This window comes from Natrix helvetica, assembly GCF_964273705.1.
Source record: "Natrix helvetica genome assembly, chromosome: Z".
In the NCBI taxonomy this organism is placed as follows: Eukaryota; Metazoa; Chordata; class Lepidosauria; order Squamata; family Natricidae; genus Natrix; species Natrix helvetica.
The window spans coordinates 62,621,460-62,647,102 of NC_138554.1; the positions used below are offsets into that span (position 1 = coordinate 62,621,460).

The window sequence follows — 25,643 nt, forward strand, 5'->3', positions numbered from 1 at the left end:
CTCCTTTCCTCGCTCCCTCCCTCCAGTTCTCTCTTAGAATCTACGAGGGCGGCTGTGAGCCCTCCGGAGCTAGCTGGTGTATATAAACAAAGACACATTGCGCCTGCTTGGGCTCTCAAAGATCCAAGCTCTTACCGCAGCAACTAGCAAGAGACGCGGCTATTCTCTACTACTTCTAACCACCTTCCCTCTTTTTTTCATTTCTCTTTCCTTCTCTTCAATGCCTCAGGAAAACTCATTCTCCAGGGCTGGAGCGTCCTCGAAGCCTTGCGCTTTTTTTCTCAACAACGTCTCGGGACAGCGCTCGCTGGCTGTCGTTTTGAGGGAATAAAGCGTTTGGCAAACTACATGTAAAGACGGAACCACCACAGAAACCGAGTAGGTATACTATGAATGGGATGCTGGAGGGGAGGGGCGATACTTGAATAAAGTTTGGATACTTTCGATCAAGGTAAATGTGGGCATGGGACCAGAGCCTCTGCCTTTCCGCAGCAGTGCTTGGTAAAAGAGTAGAAGAGTCAGAACCGAGCCCAGAAGTTGGAGCTACTGTCTTAAGGTGTGAGATTTCGGTAAGCTTCGACGGAATGGGGGAGGAGTGCTCTTTCGCTTGCTCTCGGCCGGCGTCGCTTTTCTTCTCCGCGGCTTGCAGTTGTCATGGGAATGATGCTAGAGGGCTTGCCCACGCCGCCGTGATGAATGGCAGCAATTTGTCCTCGTCCGGAGCTACCGGAGATCAGCGTCCTTTCAGAGAAATATGTGCTTTTGCCCTTTTGCTGAGAGTTTTTGTGGAGAGAGCGTGGTTTCGGCCAAAGGGTGAGACAGGTTTAGGGAGAGAGACTGACAAAAGACAATAGGGTAGTCTGGAGAAGAAAGCAATGCTTGTTGAAGGAGTTGTCCGTGGAAGTTGCTGGGGGTTTTTTTGCTCGTGGAAGGGGAAGAAGGAAGTCAACAGATTTGCTCCTGCTCCTGGCTCCATCCTTAACCCCTTTCAGCGACTAGCGCACCAGGAGCTCGCACGCGTAAAAAAGATTGAGAGGAGCCATGAAGGCGGCGCCGAGATTATTCCAAACTTTTCTTATCCGATCAAGCGGTGAAAGTCGCTGCATTCCTACCCCTTTTTTGATAACTGTGCTGGAAGATGACATTTTACTAAACGAAGCGCGTGGGGAGATTCCCTTATGTTGATCCTCAATGCCTCTTTATAGCGGGCTGAATCCTAGAAGCTGAGTGAAATATCTGGAGATGCAGAGAATATCTGCTTCATTCTTAAATACAGTTGGAAAAAGGAAGTAACCTTACTGTTTGGAAGATTGTTTGAACCCTAGTATTGCTTCTTCTACAGGTGTATAGCTAGAGAGATATGCTGTTCTAAGGGGAAATCATTTGAGAGGAAAGAGGAAACAATAATCTCAGAACACCTGTTTGACACCACTTCTGAACCTTGAAAGTTACTTTGAAATAAGTATTCATGACCATTACCAAAAGTGAGTCTCTGCCCAGTCATGATTTAAAATTTTGCACCTCCTTAAAATTAAACTATGAAATTGCAGGGGAATTATAGCTATTATTATTAGCTATATATTGACATGATATAATAAATTATAAGGCTTCCAATTACATTATCCATGGTCTTAATACCACTTTAAAAGAGGAGGGAATGGTAATTTTGTGATTTTTCTTTTGTATTGATGTCTCCTACGTTCCATTCTTTTAACAAACTTCATCAGAAAAAGATCATTCCTTTTTCTGTTAGTATGATAAACTGTCAGAAAATACATTGGGTTAATTGGTTCCTAAGGGTTATACATTTTTCTAAGGGAATTACAAAAATAGAAAAAATAGTTTGGGAGTGCAAAGAAATTACAAAGATTGTGATGATTAATATTTTGCTGTCTGTGTCAAATACAAACATTCTGGAATTGTAAGCTAATGGAATAGATGGCGCAATGTTACTATTTTAGGGAAAGCACCTATTGAAGCATCTATTGAAATAGTTGAGCAAACTCATGGATGAGGAGTCAGAACTTTCTTCTTTGATGATGAACAAAATTAAAATTATTAAGAGATGCAGTCCCCAACTGATTCACAATTATAGGAAGGGTGTGAGGATGAGGTTCAGAGCATTTCTCAAAGCACCTTCAATAAGATGGAACTTGAGAAGAGGGTCATTTAGCATTTTAGGTGGTATTTCTACACAACAGAGGTTGCTGGACTGAAATGATTTGCCAAAAGGATTGGTGATTTATATCTGAAAGGAGACTATCAAATATAGTCACCTGTCCTTGCTCTTCATTATCAGAGCATAAGATCATCAATGGTTAATGCAGAGAAGTAAGGAGATATTCTCGGAATGATCCATTTTTCTCTTTGTTTCCTTTGGTATAGTGAAAATTGTGCATGAAAATGTGAAGATCCAGTTTTCAGAAGCAAAAAGCTGCTGCCCACTATGAACCTACTGAAGCAATTCTTTTCTTATCTTACTATTGTGAGAAAAACTATGGGCAAGTTAACCAATCTGTCCTGTCTACTGTTAACTTTGAGCTGACCCTATTAGTTGTTCAACTCAATAGGATTTAGGACCAAACTATATGCCAAGATAGTTTTATGTACATGCATCAGCATTAGTCTGTGCAGCTCACAGTGTATTTGGAGCAGTGCCTTTCCCAGGTTTTTGTTTCTGGAAGTCAACTTAATTGTAGAGTTAAACACTTTTATTTATGGGGGAGGAAAATGGAAAGAGATGTGTGAATTCTTCAAGCAGTGACTAGAGGAAATTTGCCTTGTGATCTAATGATACTTGTTTTGGCTGCTTCAGATTAATCCCATGATTTCATGTAGGGACAGTTGTTAAATTTCTAGGGACACACATTTGAAGACTCTGCTTCTAAATGTACATTTGAATTTGGTCTTTCATCCGATTCAGAGATTAAGGGAAAGTTAAATTTCTTCAGCTGCTGTTTCCGATATCTATTTGTTTAGGTCTTGGGAATCCAAACTGTTCAGGAGCTTTGGAGATTATGTTAAATGATTTCTAAAGAGTAGGAACCAACTCTCTGTCTGTCTGTCTGTCTGTCTCTCTTTCTTCCCCGCCCCTCTGTCTCTCTCTCTCTCTCTTTTCTCTCTCTCTCTTTGTCTCTCTCTGTGTGTCTGTCTCTCTCTCTCTTTCTTCTCTCTCTCTCTTTGTCTCTCTTTCTCTGTTTCTCTCTCCGTGTGTGTCTCTCTTTCTCTCAGAACCCAGGTCGGAAAAACCCTCTCTCGTGAGCCCTGGCTCCAGACACAACACTGTTGAGGAGGGACCACCACCACCACCACCACCACCTACGCTTGCTCCAGCAGCAGGAGCAGCCTCAGCCACCATCCTGTCAGCTACACCCATCATTCAGCAAGCAAGCCACTCTCCAGGTAAAAAGCATTATTTGCATTTATCCCTAGTCAGGCAGTTGCTTCCTTCCTTCCCACTAATGATGTCTTGCAAAGCTGAATTCATAAATGAACTAATTGCTTTGGAAAGGCAATTTTTAAAAGCATTATTTTCTCTGAAACATTTTCTATGATATTCAGAAATAGATGTTAAAATTTTGGAGATGAGATTATCTTCCTTTAGGTCAAAAATAATTTTTTTCTTGAGAACAATTTCTCAACCAAATGTCAGGTTATAATATTTAATTTTTTGTTAAACCATACTGTTACCTAATTAACATTAGAAATGCTATGAACTTCCTATAAAATACAATTTTAAATATCAAACATTATTTTTCATTCAGTTTTTGAATAGACAAATTTGAAATAATTTAGTACTTTTTTGCAATTGCTATTAGTTAAAATGTGATAATATTAAGCAGTTTCTATATGAATGTTTTTGTTTCATTTTTTTTATATTACAAATAGAAATTAGTATGTAAGCATATTTGTTTTTCAAAATAGACTAGTCTATACTTTGTCTAAATGTTCTGTCATATTTCATAAATATGCTATATATATTTTGCCCTTTTCTTTGCAAGTTCTATATAATCCCATAACAGCTCAAATTGAACTTTGGATTTTTAGAGCAGATCTTTAATTCTCTTTTATCTCAAAATACTTAATTTCATTTCTTTAAGAAATAAAGAAAAAGTAAATGAAAAATCATATATTATTTTGAGGGATCTAATTCCTACTGGTATGTTGCTCTGATTACAGTTTATTTATTGGAATAGAAAATCTCTGCCAATGAAATATTTTTAAAATAGCATATGGATCCAAGTAGCAACTTTGGAAAATGCAGAATTTTCTGATCTTTATTTGAGGTATATTTTTTACCCCTTCCGTTTCCTTTCCTTTTAATGTGACTCTCCATAATATATAAAGTAAATGAAAACATTCAAAAAGCTACAATTTCTTTCAGTTTCAGTGTGTTTTCTTTTAATATTGGGGGAAAAACACAAATCCAATTTGTTCCAATGTTGGACTTGAAATTTTTTGGGTATATTCTTCTGAAACCAGATATATTTGTTATCCTTTTCTTTGTAATTCAGTGTTGCAACACAAATAGGTTGCTATTAATGTGACAATCTCCCTACATAGAACATTTTTTAATGTTACAGAAAGCATGCAAACCTATTAACTATGGCCTTTTTCACTACACACATTTCACTGTGGATTATAGTGCAGCATTATTGTGTTATTGCTGCTGCAACTTTATTTTCTTAATATCCCTGCTTTACCTTCTCATAAGGTAACAATATATAGAGAGTACATAGGAATCTCCCTTAATTTTTATCTCCAAAATAACTGTGTTAAATAAACTGAATTGAGATTAACTGAACCAAAGTTTCCATGGGCTGAGGATGGAGTGGAACCCAATTCTCTCAGTCCTAATTCAGCATCTTAATTATTGTCCAGTAAGTCGAATTGTTAATTGTTGGTTACTGCCCTGCTGAATTAAAGTGATACTGTGTGACCAATATTTCTGACCAAGAAATATTTTCCAAGGTACAAAACTTGTCATAATCCCCATGAGTGCAAATATTGTTAATGGAACACTATTTTTACTTTTGCAGATATGCCCTGTATGCAAGCCCAATACAGCCCTTCAGCCTCTTGCTCAAGTTATGCTGCTCAAACTTCTTATGCTTCTGAGTACAGTCCTGAGATCATGAACCCTGACTACACAAAGCTGACCATGGAATTAAGTAGTGCTGAGATCAGTGCCACTGCTACCACCTCTCTGCCCAGTTTCAGTACCTTTATGGAAGGTTATTCTGGAGGTTATGAACTGAAGCCCTCCTGCCTATACCAAATGCAATCTGTCTCCTCTTCTTCATCACCTTCCTCTGCAAGCCAGAGACCCCTCATCAAGATGGAAGACAATCGGATGCACAGTTATCACCCTTCACTTTCTCTAACGGTGGATGAAAGCATGGCCAGCACCTCCATGTACTTCAAGCAGTCCCCACCCTCTACACCTTCAACCCCTGGTTTCACACCCCAACAGACCTGGGATGAATCACCCTCACATTCTCTTTCACCAGCACAGACTTGCATGGCCCCATGCCACCTGGTAGACACTGCCTCTATGAAAACCGTACCTGGCCGCTTTCCACTTTTCCATTTCAAGCATTCACCACCCCATATACCTATTGCAGGTGGCCACATGTGCTATGATACCACTGGCTTGAGCCTACCCATCGGATCAAATAGGCCTAGTGCTAGTCAAGCAGCTATGGAAAATCACCCATATGGGCACCCTATGTCCAAGAGAGCAGCCTCTTTAGCTTTTACACCACTGGGCCTCAATACAGCCACTTCCAACCTTCTAGGTGAGAGCAGCGGTAGCAGCAGCGGCCTTCCTTCTCCATCTAGCAGAAGTTCTTCAGCAGGAGAAGGAACTTGTGCTGTGTGTGGGGACAATGCGGCTTGCCAGCATTATGGTGTTCGGACTTGTGAGGGATGCAAAGGCTTCTTCAAGGTAAGAATTTCTGGAAGCTTTCAAAAAGAGACTGGACAGCCATCTGTCAGAAATGGTATAGGGTCTTCTGCTTGAGCAGAGGAGTTGGACTAGATGACCTACAAGGTCCCTTCCAACTCTGTTTATTCTATTCTATTATTCTATTCTATTCTACTCTATTCTATTCCATTCCATTTCATTCCATTCCATTCCATTCTAATCTTCATATGCTAATATCTGATCTTATAGCTTAGGAGAGAGAGGGGCAGCATACCGTGTTTCCCCGAAAATACGACCTGTCCTGAAACTAAAGCCTTGCCACATATTTCAAGTGGGTAAAAATATTAGCCCTCCCCTGAAAATAAGGCCCTGGACAACACCACCCCCCTCCGGCTAGGCAGAGCACCGCTCACCGGCCTAGCAGTATCCTGAAGGCGTCAAGCCGCAGGAACGAGGTGGTGGGCAAAGGGGCTTGCGTTGCTTGGTGCTTTTGGGGTACTGCTAGGTCAGTCAGCAGCGCTGTGCCCAGCTGAAGGGGGGGGTTGCTGGGCAGCTACTCTCTTGCGACCAGACTCCTGAAGAACCGGGCAGTCTCAGGGTCAAATGGCTGTGTTGTGCTGTCGCAGCAACAACACAGCAACCATGAGGTGACAACACTCGCGAGCAGCCACCTGGCAGCCCCCCTTTCCAGCCGAGCACAGTGCCGCTGACCGACCTAGCAGTACCCAGAAGGCACCAAGCAAAGCGAGTGCCTGTTCGCCACCCTGCGCCTTCCGCAGCTCGGTGCTTTCGGAATGCCCCTAGGTGAGTGAATGGGGCTCTGCATGGCTGGAGAGGGGGATTGCGTGAGTGGCTTTTCTGCTCCCCGCTCGCACGACTCGCAGGCTCACAATGCCCTTGGCTAACTCTACAGTATCTGCAGAGCCAGGGCATCTCTGTTGCTGGCGCCACCTGCCGCTTGGGGTTTTTTTTGTGTGTGTGGCTTTCAAAGCACGGAGAATGGATGCCACTCTGGGAGTATGCTCTATGGTTGTGGGCTGCAGAGCGTACAACCATAGAGCATACTCCCAGAGCGGCATCTGACCTCCGTTGCGGCTTCCAAAGCACGGAGGTAGGATACTGTTCTGGGAGTACGCTCTATGGTTGTACGCTACCATAGAGCATACTTCCAGAGCGGCATCTGTCCTCTGTGCTTTGAAAGCCGCAAAAAAAACCTCAAACAGCGGGTGGTGCCAGCAGCAGAAATGCCCTGGCTCTGCAGATACTGTAGAGTTAGCCAAGGGCATTGTGAGCTTGCGAGTCACGTGAGCAGGGAGCAGAAAAGCCGCTCGCGCACCCCCCCTCTCCAGCCACACAGAGCCCCATTCACTCACCTAGGGGCATTCCGAAGGCGCCAAGCAGCAGGAGGTGGAGGGTGTCGAACAGGCACTTGCGTTGTTTGGTGCCTTCTGGGTACCGCTAGGTCGGTCAGTGACGCTGTGCCCGGCTGGAAAGGGGGGTTGCCGGGCGGCTGCTCACGAGCATTGTCACCTCATGGCTGCTGTGTTGCTGCTGCGACAGCGCAACACAGCCATTCGACCCTGAGGCTGTGCCCGGCTCTTCAGGAGCCTGGTCGCAAGGGAGCAACCGCCTGGCAACCCAAAAACAGTAAACCCTCCCCTTTAATAAGCCCAAGGCCATATTTTGTGGGTCAAAAAAATATAAGACCCTGTCGTATTTTCGGGGAAACACGGTACATATTTTATCAATAAATACATAAATGTGTATGCAGAAATAAATGAGATTAATTTTTGAATGAGTTTGTGATTTCTCTACACATCTTAGTCAAACAGTCAAACACACTACCAGTTCTTGAGAGATCACAGTTTATTTAAGATGTAGCAGTCCATATTGTGTTTACAGCTTTGCAGACCCCATGGGCACTATTGGACATATATGTCCTTGTAATTCATCAGTATTCTTTCATTGCTCGTAGCTATTCATATTCATGCATTTAGTACTATCAGTATTCATTATATTTTAAACAAGAATAAACCCTCCCCTAGGAACCTAACTATTTAATTACTGATAATAAAGGAAGACAAGAAAAAAGAAAGAAAATTTGCAGGGAGGGAAGAGGACGTAATTTTAAATTCTTTAATTTGATTTCCCTTTTCAAAATCTACATTAATCAACATGTATACTACTATTATTGTCATCCATATTCATTTATTCTTTTTATAACCTGTATTTCCCAACTTTCTCCAAGAAATGTGTAGCAACATAGAGTTTTTTGGTATTAAAATGTAATACTTTAACTCTTTACAAGATTATGGTTAAAAGAATTGCTTACTTAGCAAGTTGCTTAGGATACCAGAGCACCAGTATCATATTTATATCATCTAGAAATAAGTATAATTGAATAAATGGAGTTTATTCACAAGAAGGCATATGAAGAATTGTATCCAAAGAAGCTTACAAATATAAACTACTGTTGCTTTTTAATAAATAACTTGGTGCTGCTTTATTCTGACCTTCAAAATAGGAGACTAAAGCTAAAGAAATTCCACAATAAGTCTTTAATTTTTTTAAAAAAAGTCATTTTGTGATTAATCTGTAACCATAAAAGGCAGTTTATTGTTGTGTTACTAAAATGGATATGAAAATCGAGACAAATCCTCAAATGATATTTGATACTAAATAAAATAGGTATGAATTCTCCAAGGAAAGTTATTGATTCCTAATTTTTTATAATAAATGTCAACTTATATAGACATTTATCATCTCCTTAGTAATCATGCTGTTTGTCTTACCCTATGGCAAAATGTTTGGCAATTTTTGAGGATACAAAACAAGATTCTATATTAGTTTATCCTGATTGATACACTATTTTATAATGAGAGTTATTTCTGAAAAAATGTATGTTGAGCTCCAGCTTTGAAGTTCCATGAATGTATGTTTTAGAGCTGTAAAGCAATACTCTTGTGGATTGTGGTATTTCTGAATGTGTTTTAATGATATTTTTGATCATGTTATTAGTTTTGTGATAAAAATGCATAAAAAGACTATAGCATGAATGCACATAATTTCTTAATTTCACTTTTAAAAACAAAATAACCTTAAATTTAACATCCAAACTCGATATGAGGGTAACTATAAGTCTGCTTTAACAGGCTTAAAGGATAACCCTGTTAACTAATAACTACTGTTATTATGGGTTCTTAAGGTCTGCTTTAAGTATCTCTCTGTGTATGTGTTTGTATGTATACACATACATACATACATACATACTTACATACATACATACATACATACTCATACACAAGCACACATACACTGAAAAATTCATTAAATAGTTTTTCAAATATCTAATTTTAATAAATGTTAATAAGGTTTGTTTTGCAAATTATATGCTTAGTGTCTGAGAAACATGTAAGTTTTCAGATTTGAAAAATGCATTTTCTGCAGTTTTTTAATCACAAACAATTGTAGAAATAATACAGCTTCAAATTAAGGATGATGACACAGTAGTTGTTTTTCTAACATATGAAAAAAAAATCAGTAGATTTAGTAATAAATGCTTGCCAAATATTACATCTATCTTAAAATATACAGCTGCCTAAACATTATCTATTTACAGTTAACTTATAATTTAGATTCATAGATAAATAGGCACTTGAGAAAGGTTGTTTTGCGTAAACTAATACATTTAAAGAGTAAACAAATAAACAAATTCATTTTAAAACCCCATTAATAATATTAAGAAAATTGAATTTAGCTACATCATTAAAATAATTGACCATATTCCTTCTTTTTTGGTAAGTTTATGATAATAAGACATACTATAAAGATATCTTTATATAATTTATTATTTAATTTCTATATTTAGCTTTGTTTGATATCTTGTTTCTTATTGAATTAACTTATTTTGTATACCAACATAGATATAAAGAAATCAGTATTCAAATGTTTTATTACTTTACTTTATTTACTTTAGTAAGATCAGTATTCACCAATATGAACCAAATAGAAAATTATTCTCAATAGAATATTTAAAATTAATTTAATCCCCAAAGGTATAACATGACAACCTGATAACTTTATACATTATTTTATTATCTACAGGTTGTCTATTAGCTTTTGAGCCATGATGCTAAATTTTACTGCCAGTAACTAACACTAATGTATTGGGGGTTTTTTTCCTCAAGGAAACTGTTTTAGGGAATTAATTAATTTATAAGAAGTGTACAATTGCATTTTAATTCTGGTATATAAAAAACAGTTGTTAAGGTCTCAGTTCATTTAGATGATCTTCCTTCCATTGCATTTTTTTAGAGAACAGTTCAGAAAAATGCAAAATATGTTTGCCTGGCCAATAAAAACTGCCTAGTAGATAAGCGTCGTCGGAACAGATGTCAGTACTGCCGATTTCAGAAGTGTCTCAGTGTTGGTATGGTAAAAGAAGGTAAAGCATTCACCAATATTAGCTCACATATTGTTAGTACCAAACAGGTTGCTTTTAAAAGGCATGGCTTTCTTATTTTAACGGTGAATTTTAGAAATAATGGTGAATGCCCTATTTCTATGTGATTTGTACATGAGTTGGAAAGCATATTAAGTTGTAACATCTTCATTCCAAATAATAAATAGATTCTTCAAAGAATCTAAGGACTCAGGCTTAACTTTTAAAGGAAGCATTTCCAAGATTTCACACGATGCTTGTTTTAAATCTTTAGACACAGGAAGGAAATTATTACATTTCATTTGTAAAATAAAAATTTGCAGTGTTCTGAACTGCATTTAATTAAAATTTTAGTAAATTTAAGGTGACTGATCTGTATGCATAAAATCAGATACTAATTATTATTAATAATTATTAAAACACTCTTTTTGAATCTTTCTGCAGTTTCAATGTATTATTAGGAAAGTATTTATTATTAAAGTGTATTTTATTTATGTATATTTTTTAAATTATATTTTATCATACATACCCTGCAATAACTCAGAATGTATATCTGTTGATGTTTTAAGGCGTCAACTGAGTTTTTTATTACTTAGCATTATAGTTAATTAAAATCATTAATGCAAACTACCCCTGGAAAAAAACTATAACTATCTTGCTCCAACAACTATGTAGTCATATGTGTTCAATATCACTGTACATAAGCTCAAATATTATATTTTAATTGCAAATGTCTTAGGATCTTTCTAACTTATGGGGGTGTATGGAAACCTTCTATTATGAACAACTTATACTTACACTTAAGATGAATGACGTTAAATTGTTGCTATGGATTCTTTCCCCAATAACATCCATTTATATAAATGAAGTGAAACCTGTTAATAATAATATGAATGTATAAAAAGATAAACACTTTTGTTGTTTGATTTTATTATTTGAAAGTGATTATGCACTGTTAACTCTATTGGGTTCCTTGTAGAAATTTTTCATGGTCCCTTTCAAGCTTGGTTGTGTTTTTGTTTTTGCTTCTTGACTAGTTGTCCGTACTGACAGTTTGAAAGGAAGAAGAGGCCGGCTACCTTCAAAACCAAAGAGTCCTTTGCAGCAAGAACCTGTTCAGCCCTCCCCTCCATCTCCTCCAATCAGTATGATGAATGCTCTTGCGCAAGCCCTATCTGATTCTGCACCCCAGGAACTTGATTACTCCAGAGTAGGTTTCATGTTATCCGAATAAAATTATTTAACTAATATTCTGGCGTTTAAGTTATACAATTATATTAACAATAATCTCTTTGCAATAACAATAGTGATTTAAATACTTAAATTACATTGAAAGCCTGCTGAAAGTAATGAGGTAATTGTCCCAGGTTCCAGATATAAAAACTGTTCCAAGTATGAACAGATATTTGAAACTCAGGTGAATCAATAGTTTTATTCAGGACAGCAAAGCAGTCAGTAAAACATAATTCCAAGAAGTATTTCAATATTTTCCAAATATTCCTATGTACAGAAATTCATTAACTTCAATAGAGAAAAAAAGTGCATGATTTTCTGTCTTTGAGCTTCCAGTAATTAGTTAAGTCAAAACTAAAGAGATATTACACCTACTTATTTTATATAGAGGCTTAAACTAAATAAAATCAAGCTACTAGATTTGGAGAGAAGATTTGGTTTTCTCATAAGAGCTGTAATTGAACCCATCCAATTTGCCTACAAGGGGATATTGCTGGGCATTTAGATGACACCTCCTTTTAAACCAGAGAATGAGTTTTGCTACAGGTTTCCTCTGAATGTAATGTTTCAGGGGCTTGAGCACTGTCCTCATGACCATTGACTGGAAATACCTGCTGATATCGAAGTGTAACCAACACTTCTATCCCAAAGTGTCCCAAACTGTCAATTCTTGAAAGTGATCTAGGAGGATTCTATTGGGCAATGTTCCTGAACTAAGACAATTTATAGCATCATGTACCCACTTGTGCATTCTGATGCAACCAAGTGACTAGAACAGTAGAAAAGTTCTATGTGTATCATCACACCCCTGCCTAAAAATATTCTCTCTGAGCAGAGATCATGGAAAGGCCATGATGAATGCAATGGTTTGCTAAATTGGCAATGTGAGGACTGGCCCTAGTTTTTAATATTTTTATTAATTCTTTCTTGAATAAAGTTTATGTCTGTTTCTGCTTAAAGGAAAATGCATTCACAAGATTATTATTTTTAAAAAATTTCCTTTTTGTCTAGAAGTCCCGGAAAAATGTCTTGATCAACCATACAAAGTGCTTAAAAAGGGGGTGGCCTGATATCTCCAAATACAATTGGAATTTGCTAATCATCCATATTCATTTCTGCTGGGGGTCTCACAAAGACTGGGACTACTTTGATTATTTTAGTGAGTGATATATACTAGGAAATAAATTGGGAAAATTTAGTCTTTCTAGTTCATTAAACTCAACAAATTTTAAAACTGTCAGACATAGTATCCACTGGTTGACTTTGCTGGGTTGGGGCCTGTTTTATTTTGGTTCCCCTTTTTTCCCATCAAGACTATGACTACTGATAAGATGCTGCTTGTAATCCTATGCATACAATGTCTAATTTGGCTGTATGGTGTTAATTTTTAAACAGGACTGATTGCAAGTTCACAATAGTACAGTGGAAAGCTATATATGACATAAATTGCATAGACTTGTAAAAAATGAGGTGGCTGGTGGTAATATTACCCAAGTAAGCAGTAAAAGTTTCTTTTATCTGGAAAACTGAAATGGTATATTTTATGCAATACAAGATTGCTGCTGAAAAAAGCATATTGCTGTCCGTATTTTCTTTGTGTTTCAATGTCTTGTATCACTTTGTGATTATAATAGCATAGCGTGTACTTTCCCATTTCAGCTTCTTGTTATTAGTTGCTGCATTTGAGATTCATGAAGACATACAGGCCATCTGAAATAAATGTATTTTGTCATAAGAAAGAAAAAAAAAAGAAATTGGATACAAGGTTATTGACACAGTCATATAGAAGTACGTTCACAGGTGCATAAAAACCCTCTAAATTATTCTTCAAGACAGATTGATATCTACAAATGAATTATAAATAGAAATTTAAACTGGAGAGCCCTTCATCAGCATTTTATCTGGAAAAACATGTTATCCACAAGAATAGATTTATTCCAGGAAGAAATAGTGGTTGCGTGGTTAAGTTACCAAAAGGAGAGTTAGCCGTTTTTGAAAGATGATATAAGAATTGCTTAGATCTTCCTCTGTATCTTTGTGTTAAGTAGTTATTCATAAATTCCAGGTATAGACTTCACTACTTATAATACTTTCTTATCATTCAGGGCTGACCTATGTCTATCTGGAGGGGGGAAAAGTTTTTTTTTTTCATTTCTATTTTTAATTGCTTTTCTTCTAGTACTGTTCTACGGAACAAACTTCTGCAGGTACAGATGCAGAGCATGTACAACAATTCTACGATCTTCTCACTGCCTCCATTGAAATATCTAGAGACTGGGCAGAAAAAATCCCAGGATTTACTGATCTCCCTAAAGAGGATCAAACTTTACTCATAGAATCAGCTTTTTTGGAACTTTTTATATTACGACTATCCATAAGGTACATCTGAGATTCAATAGTGGAAAACTGATTATTTTATAATCTGCTTGAATAAAACATTAAAAACAAAATATTTGTTTTATGGATTGATAACTTGCAACCCAGCTTATTTATATAAATAAGCTGCTGTTTTTCTTCTTGTTAGGATATTTAGGCAAGTAGGACTGGATGAAGCAGAATTCTGGAACAATAATCAAACACATTGTTGGGCTAGTTTACACATGGATTAGATTATATAGTAAAACTAATAATCAAATCTTTCATTCATCTTTCATTGAAATGAGAACATTTGCTGAAACATTGCCTTATATACTTATGTTGAGACCTGGCTATAGGTAGTATGATTCTGTTCATTCTCTTGAACTCTTTGGAAGCTTTAAAAAACAACTTTAAACAGTAATAAAATTTAAAAAGTAGTTATAGTGATATTAGAACTCTGGTAAGAGTCTGTATAAGCTTGCACTTCCCCAGAAAGAACAAAATGGAGCACTCCTCTACCCTCTATCCAATACTTCTGGATTTCCAAATGGTATGGTGCAGCCTTTGAATGATTATGTTTGGTAGGCCAGTTGCAATGGTTCCTAAAGTGGTTGGATGTGCAATACTTCCTGATACCATAGTTTCATCCCAATTTGATCAATGAAATAATGCTGTGCTAAGGAATATTTCAGTGGTTAAATGAATATCAAATGCAGCACTAAAGCTGCTAAATGATACAGAGTACTATAAAGAACTCTGTTGAAAGACCTGCACTGGCTCTTTGTCATTTTCTGGGTACAATTTGGTATTTAAAATAGCTTGGTGATATAAGAAGTTATAACATTTATCTCAATATGAATCTATTTGGATATTTGGGAGACTTACTTGTGGCTTTTAGAGATCCATTCACTGGACATATAAGAAAGTGTTTTCTTTCTCTTTAGGCTTTCACAATAGTCAAAGCCTGCCTCTTCAACATGTTTTTGGAATTTTAATTTTAATTCCTTTTATTAGATTCTCTGTTTTCCAATTTTACTGTTAGTTACTTTGAGTACCCTTGGGCAGAAGAACAGGAATAATATTATTTAGCCCACTCACTAACTGGCTGACTTGATTCATTGATTGTAAAAACACCTAATCATCTGGGAGATAATCGTTGTTGTTATTAATATTATTAAATTATTATAAAATACTAAATATTTTGTTGTAAGGATTTGATTTCATGGAAGAACATTAAAATATGTGGCTTATCTATCTGAAATGATACTATCCAGGAATACATTTGTAACTATCAACGTAAGTGACTGGCTGAAGTTTCAGATCCATTTAAATTCATATTTCATTTTCTTTTATCTCCCTCTGTTCATCTACCAGCATAGGTAGAAGAGCACTCAAATTTTCAACCTAAATAGCTACAATTATGTTCAGTGACTATCCTAATAAATTGGGTGTGAGATCAGCTTGCTTTATATGCCCCAAATGTAGCATATTTCAAAATGAAAAACATGTATGGGTCTATGGGTAGTAATTAGAGAATGTGTATTATGCAGCAGGATATATACTGAAAGTTAGCTGTATTTATAGAATATCTTTTCTTTTTCTTTTTTTCATTGAAGATCTGACATTAGTGAAGACAAGCTTGTTTTCTGCAAAGGGCTTGTACTTCATCGACTTCAGTGCCTTCGTGGATTTGGGGAGTGGCTTGACTCAATTAAAGATTTTTCTTTAAATTTACAAAGCCTCAACCTTGACATCCCAGCCTTAGCATGTTTGTCAGCTCTAAGTATGATTACAGGTTAGTATTTTTTTAAAATTCAAAATAAATTTGTTCTTTGGATGTTTATATTCTACTGTATGTAAGATGGAGTAAATTTCCACCTTTATACATTTTTAATAAATTTCAAAAAGACTATGCCTGCAATATAATTCAATGAATTTTAATATAAAATTACATTAAAATACATTACATCTTTTCAATAATCAGAATTGCAATATGAAGTGTACAATTTATATTAAAGATTCAACTGAATTCATGTTGCTACATTTTCCAGGATGTCACGACACCATTAATACAATATTGTACCTGGTGAAATATTCTATTGCGTATCCTCAGCCTGAGCTACTGCTGGTACAAGGCTTTAGTTATCTTTAGGACCATCCCTCTGACAGTCTTTAAGAAGGTCCTGGGGACCTAGTTTTCTCTCAGGAATTTGGCCAGGGTGTCAGAAATCCTTAACTAATATGACTATACAATATGATTTGTGGTCTTGTGATCATGTGGTACAATATGTTTTTACTTTATTGTGTGTTCTTATTTTTATCATTTTCCATGTATTTAATGTTTTGAATACAGTGTTCATTTCATTTCTTTTTGGTTTGTTTGCTATACAGGCATATTTGGCAAGTGGGACAGTGGTGAAATGCTACCGGTTCGTCCAAATAGGTAGTAAAAAAAATGCTAAAAAAAGTTTTAAAACAGTTCCAACGATCACACGACACAGTTAATAGTCAGAACTTTTAAAAAACTTTTTAAAGCATTTTTGGTTCTCACGAAACAAACCGGTAGCAGACTTCAGAGTATTTCACCCCTGAAGTGGGTGATATACATTTATTTTATACGTGTGTGTGTGTAACACACACACATACGCACAGACTTATATAAAAGCAAATCATTCAGATCATTTTTTCAGATGCTTAGAATCAAGCCAGTATGAGCCTATGATAGGAATAGCTTAAGCCTTAAGTCTGCATATCCTCAAAGGAAAATATTTCTAGAAATCTGCATTTAAATAAGACTTGTAAATATTTTGCCCATATTTATGTGTGTGTGTGTGTGTGTTTGTGTGTGTGTGTTGTATTTGTGCTGATAAATAAATAAAGGGAGACTAGTATAGATCTATTTCAAGCTACTTAGCTCTCATCAGCTAGCCATACCCTTACTGGGATTCGAACCAGTAAGGCTAGCTAATGTGAGCTAAATAGCTTGAAACAGATCTATACTAGTCTCCCTTTATTTATTTATCAGCACAAATACAACACAAACATAACAAAGGCAACATTAAAAATATTGTTTTCTGCCTGGATGGTCTCCTGCAGTGAGCCGAAGGACAGAAAGGGGTAGCAGTGAGTTCCCTCCCATATTTGGGCATACCAGGGGTTGTAACACAAATACATATACATATACATACATACATACATACATATATCTCTCTCACACACACAGAGTAATATAAACATATTAGTTTTATACCCATCAAGGATATTGCACATTGGAATGCATGTAGAAAAGGGGTGGCACTTCAACTGCAATACTCCTGATATGAGTCTGATCACTTTTCCTTGCCCTCTCAAAAGACACCACTGGTACTAATTTAACTTCACCACAAAAGAATCCTGAGGTTGCATTTCATGTGTGAAGGTGTGAATTTGCCACCTTGTAGTGCACCTTGTGAATTTGCCTCCTTGTAGTTCACCATTGTGAACTAAACGAAGTAGCAACTGCTGGCAGCCAGACTTGTCTGTAGATTATCCTGACTTTCAAAATATATGGCAACAAAAACAAAAAAATGAACCTTTTCAGACCCAAATGATAAGAAAGATTGGTAATATTATATGAATTTGCCAAATCAATGTTGGGGGGCTCAGCAAAACCAAGAGCCAACATGTTTCCAAACTTTTATTGGCCATCCTCCAAAAAACACACATAGAAAATGAAGAATAGCAACTCAAAAGAGGCAAGATTCATGACTACAACCTATTGGGAGACATTTGCCACAATGACTATGGTGTTGCTACATATGCCGGAAGGAATGTAGCGAATGCCTCCTTATTGTCTACTACTACAAACAATAATATCAATGAAGTAGTTTTCAAAGTAGGCAATCTAACAGTAGTGAACATTTAGTGAACATTTATAAACCACCTCTGACAGCATGGCCACAGCATGTCTTGAATATCAAACTGCATCCAACAATTCACCCAAGTGACTTTGGTAGCCATCAAATTAATACTTTTTCACTGATGACAATGGCGAACAATTGTCCAACTGGACTGAAGCAAAGTCCAACTTATTTTTGTCACTAAAGGCATATTTAAATCAATGACATTGAACTGCAAAACCATCCAAACATATGTGTCTTCACAAAAGACGCAAAGTCGCAGCCAATCTCCATAAACAAGAAAGTAATGGATATATTCCCGCACAGACAACACAATCATATACCTCTAGATCTGATGGAACTTTCAAAAAGCCAACTAGCACACATTTGCTAAAAATCTTGATAAAACTATATTCCACCAAGTAGTCAGCACTATCATAAATTCATGAAGACAATAATTGCCTCAGCGAAAAAAACATATACCTCGACAATTTAAAAGAGTATACATCCCAGAATGGAATGAAGAGATTGAAGGACTCTATCAAATCTTCCTACAGAGTGGTGATTCAGAGATCGCTGACAATCTCTTTCAAGGCTTGGATGCAGCTCAGTGTAAGAAGTGGGAACAATATACAGAATCACTAAATTTCAGCAAATTCAGCAGGAGATTATTAAGGAAACTGGGTGGAGCTAGACAACCCACCTGACAAACACCCAAGGTAACTCTTGGCCAAATGGTCTCTCGAGTTGTACTTCTCTCCAAAACTCCAAGTGTGAAAGGACACTCCACTCTCATCAAAAAAGCGCTTTCAACTTTTTGGCAAAAAGGCTGAACGTTTTCTGAGTACACCAACCCCTTCTCTATAAAGGAAATTGATGCTACCATTGACGGTCTGAACTGTGGTAAAGCACCAAGCTTCAATGGCATTCATCCAGAATTCCTGGTAAACTCCAGGAGACACACAGAGAATTGGATCAGTAAATTCCTTTCAGATGTAGTTTCCAATGGCTACCTCGCACCAGAATTTAAAAAAAAAAACTAAAATAATATCACTTCTAAAACTTGGCAAACCAGAAGACAGAGTTGAAAGCTACCACCCAATAATCCTTTTGTTACAAACTCCTGGAACTATTAATTATAAACAGAATAAGTCCCATAATATCTGCCTGTAGAACAAGCTGGCTTCTGACAAGACCAAAGTAGTGTAGACCAGGTGCTAAGCCTAGCAGCTATATTGAAGCAGGATTCCAATGATGTGCTTCCACCTTAACAACAAACCAGCTTATGAAGCCCTGAAGGTTTATTTAAACAACTTACTCCCCTGTGATCCCCATCTAAGGTACTTTGGAATAACATTGGACCGGACTCTCCTACAAGAAAAACCTAGGGAATATGGTGGCAAAAATCAATACCTGGAGCAATGTACTCCAGAAATTATGTGGAACTAAATGGGAAACTTCAGCTGCCACCCTCAGGTCATCAGCATCCTAGGGTTGGTAATCTCAAAAGTGCTTTTTCAGGAGGCAACCAAACTTTCTTGTGTTTTCTTTTTTTTTTTTAAAGAAAAGTCTGTTTGCCTCCTGAAAAAGCACCTTTGGGACAACCATGACCTGGATGACTGAGAATCTCTACTAGGGTTGGTCAACTGCACAGCAGAATATTGTGCCACCGCATGGCTTAGCATACTAGTAAGTTATGCACCAGACTCAACAACCCCATGAGTATTATAAGCAAATGTATTAAAACCATTCCAACTTGCTGGCTTCCTGTCTTCAGCTAAATAGTGCCACCAGCTTTAAAGCAGATGTGCTAGTGAAAGAATACAGAAAAATTATGAACAACTCCTAATGGTGGATCCGACCTTCCTCATTTAACTGAGGAAGATTCAAATCCAGGAAATCCCCCCCCCCCCCGGCATTTGCAAAACATCAATTCCCAGTGGAAAGCCAAATAGGTCGCTGAACGCTTAGGCATATAAATGACACCCCCCAAAAAAAGATTCCAGGCTTTGAACTACCACATCAGCAATGGAAAATCTTTTTTTTTAAACAAAATTTTATTAGTTTTAAAAAATAATAATCAAGGAAAGGGGTAATGGGTAAAATTACAAATTTTGACAGTTACATTATGCAGGAAATGGCCCTCCCCCCCATTCTCATAACATTCATTTATTAATACATTAGATTGTTGCTACTTAGTAGTATTTTGTCAGCATAAACTTTTATCTTCAAACAATTTCAATCATTTTATATCAAACAGATTTTCTAATTCATTTTTGTGATCTGAGTTTTCTCAATGTTGCCTCTTCTCCCCCCTCCAGCAGAGCTCCGGCACCTCCCGTGTCCTGTATGTCCCGTATAGTATCATCAAATTTATCTAGGAGGACTTTATTTTTTTCCATGAAGGCCTCAGCCTCCATAGTTGTGTTGATTCTAACTCTCATGTCCTCCCAGAATATTAGCATACCTTCTGGCATAAGCCATCTAAACCACACCCCTTTCTGGTATAATTTCTTCGCTAGAAGCGAATAGTTTTTTCTTTTATCTCTAACTTTCTTTGGGATTTGTTTCAGAATGGCTATTTCTCTATCCTTGTATTTTAGTGCTTGCCCCCTTTGTGCACTCAGAATCTCATCTCTTGTGGCCTTTCTGAGAAATTTAATGTGTACCTCCCTTGGAACATTGTGTGTTCTGGCATATGCTGAATTTACTCTATAGACCAGGTCCATGTCCCATCCCATCTGTTGTCTGTCTTTTTTAATATATTCAGCCAATAAATTTGTCATAATATCCCTCAGATCTTCATCATCAGCCTCAATTACATTTTGAAATCTAAGAAAAAAAGACATCCTTTCAAATTCCACTTTTATCTGGTGGTTCTCAAGTTCTTGGTTTCCTTTCTGCACCCCCTTCACCTCCCTCCTCATCTCAGCCGTCCCCTCCTCCAAAAGCTCCAGTCTCCGTGAATTTTGGATCACCCGGTCTTGGTTCTCTCTGAGCTGCTCGTTCATTTCTTTCAATTGATTTTTAAAGTCCTCCTGCCCCTTTAAGAGTTGTTGAAACATCTGTTGAAAGTCCATCTCAAGGGGCTTAGGCTGGAACAAAGAAGTTAGTGTCTGTTGTCCACAGGGGCTGGACTTTGAAGATGCTGGGGCGGAGCCAGCAAAACCCACTTTCCCCGGTGGTGGTCTTTTCGGTGGCATTGTAGTAAGCAAAGCTCAGAGATGACAATGTCAATACAGAGAGGAAACAATTGGGAAGGTGGATAGCCAAGAGAGATCGCGAGGCAGGAAGCGGCTCCCAGATAAGGACCTTTTCTCAATTCTAGTTCCAGGCAATAAAGCAATAAAATCCTTTGTTCCAAGTCCAGGGTGAAATGTAACAAGAGATTTCTCTGAGTGTCACGGAGACAAAGACAGATGCCAGCAGTTTCTGTAGGTGGAGTCAAATTTCAAAGTACATGAAGACGACGAAAGTGTGCCATCTTGCCCTGCCAGCTCCGGGATCAGAGAGCAACAAACCAAGAGTTTTCAAAGTTTTCAGAAGGAAACAGATCATCACCTCATTTTTACAATTACAGTAAAAGAAAATCTGCATTTGCTATGAGCGTGATTTCATTCCAGGCTCCCCCCCTCCTCCTCCTCTGGGGGCAGAGAGCAGAACAGTTTAAAGCCGCTTGTCCAAGGGGGGGGGGGAAATCCCCCTCCCTCCGGTCACACTTCCCAGGAACAGGTTGAACAAGTTTTTTCAAAAGGCTGACAGTCTTTTTATTTTCCTTCACTCATGAAAGGGGAACGGGGGGAATCTCCATCTCACCGCATTGCAACTGCGTCCTTCAAATCTTCAGTTTGTCCAGCTGCCTCAACGCGAAGACGCCGCAGCGCCTCCCCTCTTGCCTCCCGATGCCTAGGGCGATGCGGGGAGCCCCCCCAGCCGCCGCCGACACAGGGGGTCCCCCGCTATGCCGCCCCCTCGGCAGGAGCCCCTCCAAGGTGTTCTGTGCCCCCCCAATCAAAGGGGAGCCCACCAGGAGTGCGCGGGGCGAGCAAAGCTTGCCCGTCGCGTACCACAGCCGGAACCAGAAGTTCAGCAATGGAAAATCTTGAATAGGATTCATACCTCACAGTAGGCCTCTCTGTATAAATGAGGCATAGTATCCTCCCCTGAGTATGATTGTGGGGTCCCACGTTAAACTGTAGATCACATCATGACCCACTGTAAGCTGAGGGCATATACCAATCCAGTATCTATTTTTTTAAAATATAAATGATGCTGTGCTTTAGTGATTAGATGGCATATACATTGGTATTTGAACATAGATCTTTTTAACATTTATATTTTATTGTGTTTCGTGTTTTGCTAATCTAGGTGAAATATTACTATATATTGCTAGTCCATGTATGATATTCAATATGCTAAACAAATAAATCAAAGAAAATGACTGTGAATTCATTTTCTGATATCATAGAATCATAGGGCTAGAAAAGACCTTGGAGGTCTTCTAAGTCAAGCCCCTACCCAATGCCGGAGACCTTATACCCATGATGGCAAACCTATGGCACAGGTGCCACAGGTAGCATGCAGAGTCATTTGTTAGGGCACGCTAGGCATTGCCCTGTCAGATCCAGCGCACATGCGTGCGCTGAAGCCTCCAGAGGGGGAAAAACAACCCAATGCGCAAGCTGGAAGTTCGGGAATGAACTTTCAGATTGCACATTGAGCTGTTTTTCTCCCTCTTAAGACTATAGCAAACAAAGCAACATCTCATTTAAAATGCATCTGGGAAATATAGTTCTGTGAGTTTAGGAATTATACAGTAAAAAGGCTAAATGTTCAGATGTAATATACTTCTGAATGCCAGTTACTTGTAAAATTAAAAGTAACTACAAAGGAGAGTTATATATACAATTATTTTTGCTTTCTATCAGGATGGTCTTTGTCATACAAATAATGCTGGATTAGATAGAGATTTGGCCTGGCTGATAGCATTGTAAACTAATCTGCCCTTACATTTTGTTATCAAAAAAATTTCAAACTTTCTCCTCTTGCTAAGACATCTAATAGAAGTGGAATATTGGGAAATAGTGTACATGCTTTAGGATTATCTTTACATAAACAGCATCATATGTTTCAGCACTTTACAAATAACATAAGCATTTATTTTAAGTGTAAAATAGCTAACTTTAACAATATTTTAATTTCTAACCCATTTAAAAAGTAAATAAGCTGGAAAAACTACAAAGAAACCCAAATAAAAAAGATTGTCTGATTTTCTTAAGAGTATCTGCAAATTCCTGCTGGAATTCCAGGCTTTGCACTGATGCAGCTAGCAATGGATATTGATCTCCCCTTGAATTCACTGAATAAATAATGGTTGCCATAGATATTGAGCATCCACAACCACTGTATAGGGAAGCTAGGAAATTACCAAAACATCTTCTATGGCAGCTCAGGCCTCAAATCGTGGGGAAAAATAACTTCTGTGAAATGTAAGGGTATGCACCATTTAGAATACTTGTTCATATAACTATTTTAATTTCTAATTAGAAAATAAAGTACTATGCTTGATTGTAACTGTAAGATTGGGATCAACTGGCATTGTAATTTTCACTGGATTGGGACATACAGTACATAACTTCAATTCATGTTCACATACTGGGTTACAGAACAGTTACATTAGTACTTCTTTTTATATATATAATTAATCACTAACACACTCATTCCCATAATGTGGGTATTGAATTCTTTGTCTGCTATTGCTTTGCAGACCGTCATGGATTAAAAGAACCAAAGAAAGTGCATGAGCTATGCAACAAAATCATGGGCAGCTTGAAAGATCACTTGGCCTTCAACTGTCAGAGCAAAAGACAACTCATTGAGTCTGCAGAATCTAAAGTTCTTGGTGTCCTCACTGACTTGCGTGCCGTCTGCACGCTAGGACTGCAGCGGATCTTTTACCTGAAATTGGAAGATTTAGTGCCACCTCCTTCCATTATTGACAAGCTATTTTTGGACACCTTACCATTCTGAAAGTCAAGTTTCCCTTGTGAAAGGCAACTACCTATCAGAGCAGGCAAAAATACCAGAATTGACTTATAACAATGCTGCTTTTGTTAAATGAGGAAAGAAGTAATTCCAGCCCTAATAATATATATGGACTTTTCCCAATATATGTCTTTGCAAACTGAGGTCTAAGATATAATTTACAGTCTTGGAGATGGGAATTATAGAAGAGGAAGATTAAATGCAGGTTTGTTTTTTTAATGGCACTTTTTAATGATGCTATTCTAGCCAGAAAAAAATATTAATATTAACTGAATAAAAGCTATTTCCATAGCATCTGTTCTTATGTGGTGGATAGAAATTTGTCACTGCAATGTGTTTGAAAACAAGACTAATAACTGATTTCAATATCATATATTTTATTAATTTATATCTTTATCATATTCATACCAGACTGCATTGTCTTCACATAAATTATTCTCTCTCTCTCTTTCTTTCTCCTTTCCCCTTAATAACATTCATCCATGATTTCATAAAGAAAATATAGTAAAATGACAATGGCTGTTAGCTATTATGTTCAAGTGCAATTTTAAGGTGCTATCTTTGCTGAGTTTTGTTTATGAGCTGTAATATAGTTTAATCCAAACGAGAGGTGAAAGAAAAGAAAATGGAAGAAACTGGCTTTATTACATGCACTAATTTCTAAGATAAAATTCTTCAAATTTTAGATCAGTGAGTATATGTTGACAGCAAGGCATTAAGCAAAGAGCATACGCTTATTCCTTGGATGAATAAGTCAATAGCAATGGAGGACATCTGAAGTAGGCAGTATTAGCATGGACATAGTAAGGCTAGAACTGAGCTTAGTGAATTAGTTAGTAATAGATTCAAGACAATTTGGATGAAATTTTTTGTAGAAATAGACTGAATGTAAATGCTATGAAGGGTTTATTGAGCTGCATTTTAAACATTCCGTGTATGTACTTTCCTTTTTTGTATGTTTACTGTTAATGCCATATTAATATGAAATAATTTGTTGCACAGTGTCTTTATTTTGTATAAATATTTGTATGCATGACATATTGTAAAGATTTACCTCTATTTATTGCAATGACTGCCAGCTCATGGGAGCCTGTTACAAGGAGGATGAAATAGTGTACTCACAACAACTCAGTTATATAATGGATTTGGATAGTCTCATGCACATACACATGTATGTGATCTTTCTGTTAACCAATTAAATATGTAGTATGTCTTGCACAAGTAAACCTGATCTTACCATGTATTTGCAGTGACTTTTAAGGCAGTAAAATTTAGCACTTTGATATTTAAATATTTGTTCATGTTTCACTAACTTTAATATTTAAACATTTTTGTTCTTTCAACAAAAAAGGATTTATATGCACTGTATCAAGTCTACTCATTTTGCTACAGAAAAAGATCACTTTTTGAATGTTGCTCTGATAACCCTGTATTTTTGTTAGCTTTAAAAAGTCTACAATAATTTTGTCTTTTTTAACTATGCTGTTTGTAAGGAAATTAAATTATACATTCAGGTACCAAAATAACTGCCTAATAGCTGCAACTAGGATAAGCTAGATATCAAGCTATTGTCTGGTTCTCAAAAGGTTGCCTGATATTTTCTCATTAAATTTGTTTCAAAGTATTCCTTTGGGGAAATGTTATTCTTTTATCCAGATAATGTCAGTAACAAAAACAGCTTCTAATCATTATGCTGTACCTAGCATTTTTAATTTACCTGCAGGTAATATTTAAAAATGTATTGCTTTTTTGTATTGACATA

General features: G+C 37.2%; 1 protein-coding gene across 2 annotated transcripts; it reads left to right on the forward strand.

Moving 5' to 3' along the window:
- NR4A3 (nuclear receptor subfamily 4 group A member 3) lies at positions 1-25,107 on the forward strand. Of its 2 annotated transcripts, XM_081970838.1 has the most exons (8): positions 1-378; positions 3,232-3,402; positions 5,040-5,947; positions 10,241-10,370; positions 11,405-11,577; positions 13,780-13,979; positions 15,575-15,753; positions 23,604-25,107. In XM_081970838.1, the coding sequence occupies exons 3-8, from the start codon at positions 5,042-5,044 to the stop codon at positions 23,864-23,866; spliced, it is 1,851 nt and encodes a 616-aa protein (XP_081826964.1). In that variant the 5' UTR covers positions 1-378; positions 3,232-3,402; positions 5,040-5,041; the 3' UTR covers positions 23,867-25,107. The 2 variants fall into 2 exon arrangements, with proteins under 2 accessions (XP_081826964.1, XP_081826965.1); XM_081970839.1 differs by lacking the exon at positions 1-378 and having other exon boundaries at positions 3,045-3,402.
- The last annotated feature ends 536 nt before the right edge of the window (positions 25,108-25,643 follow it).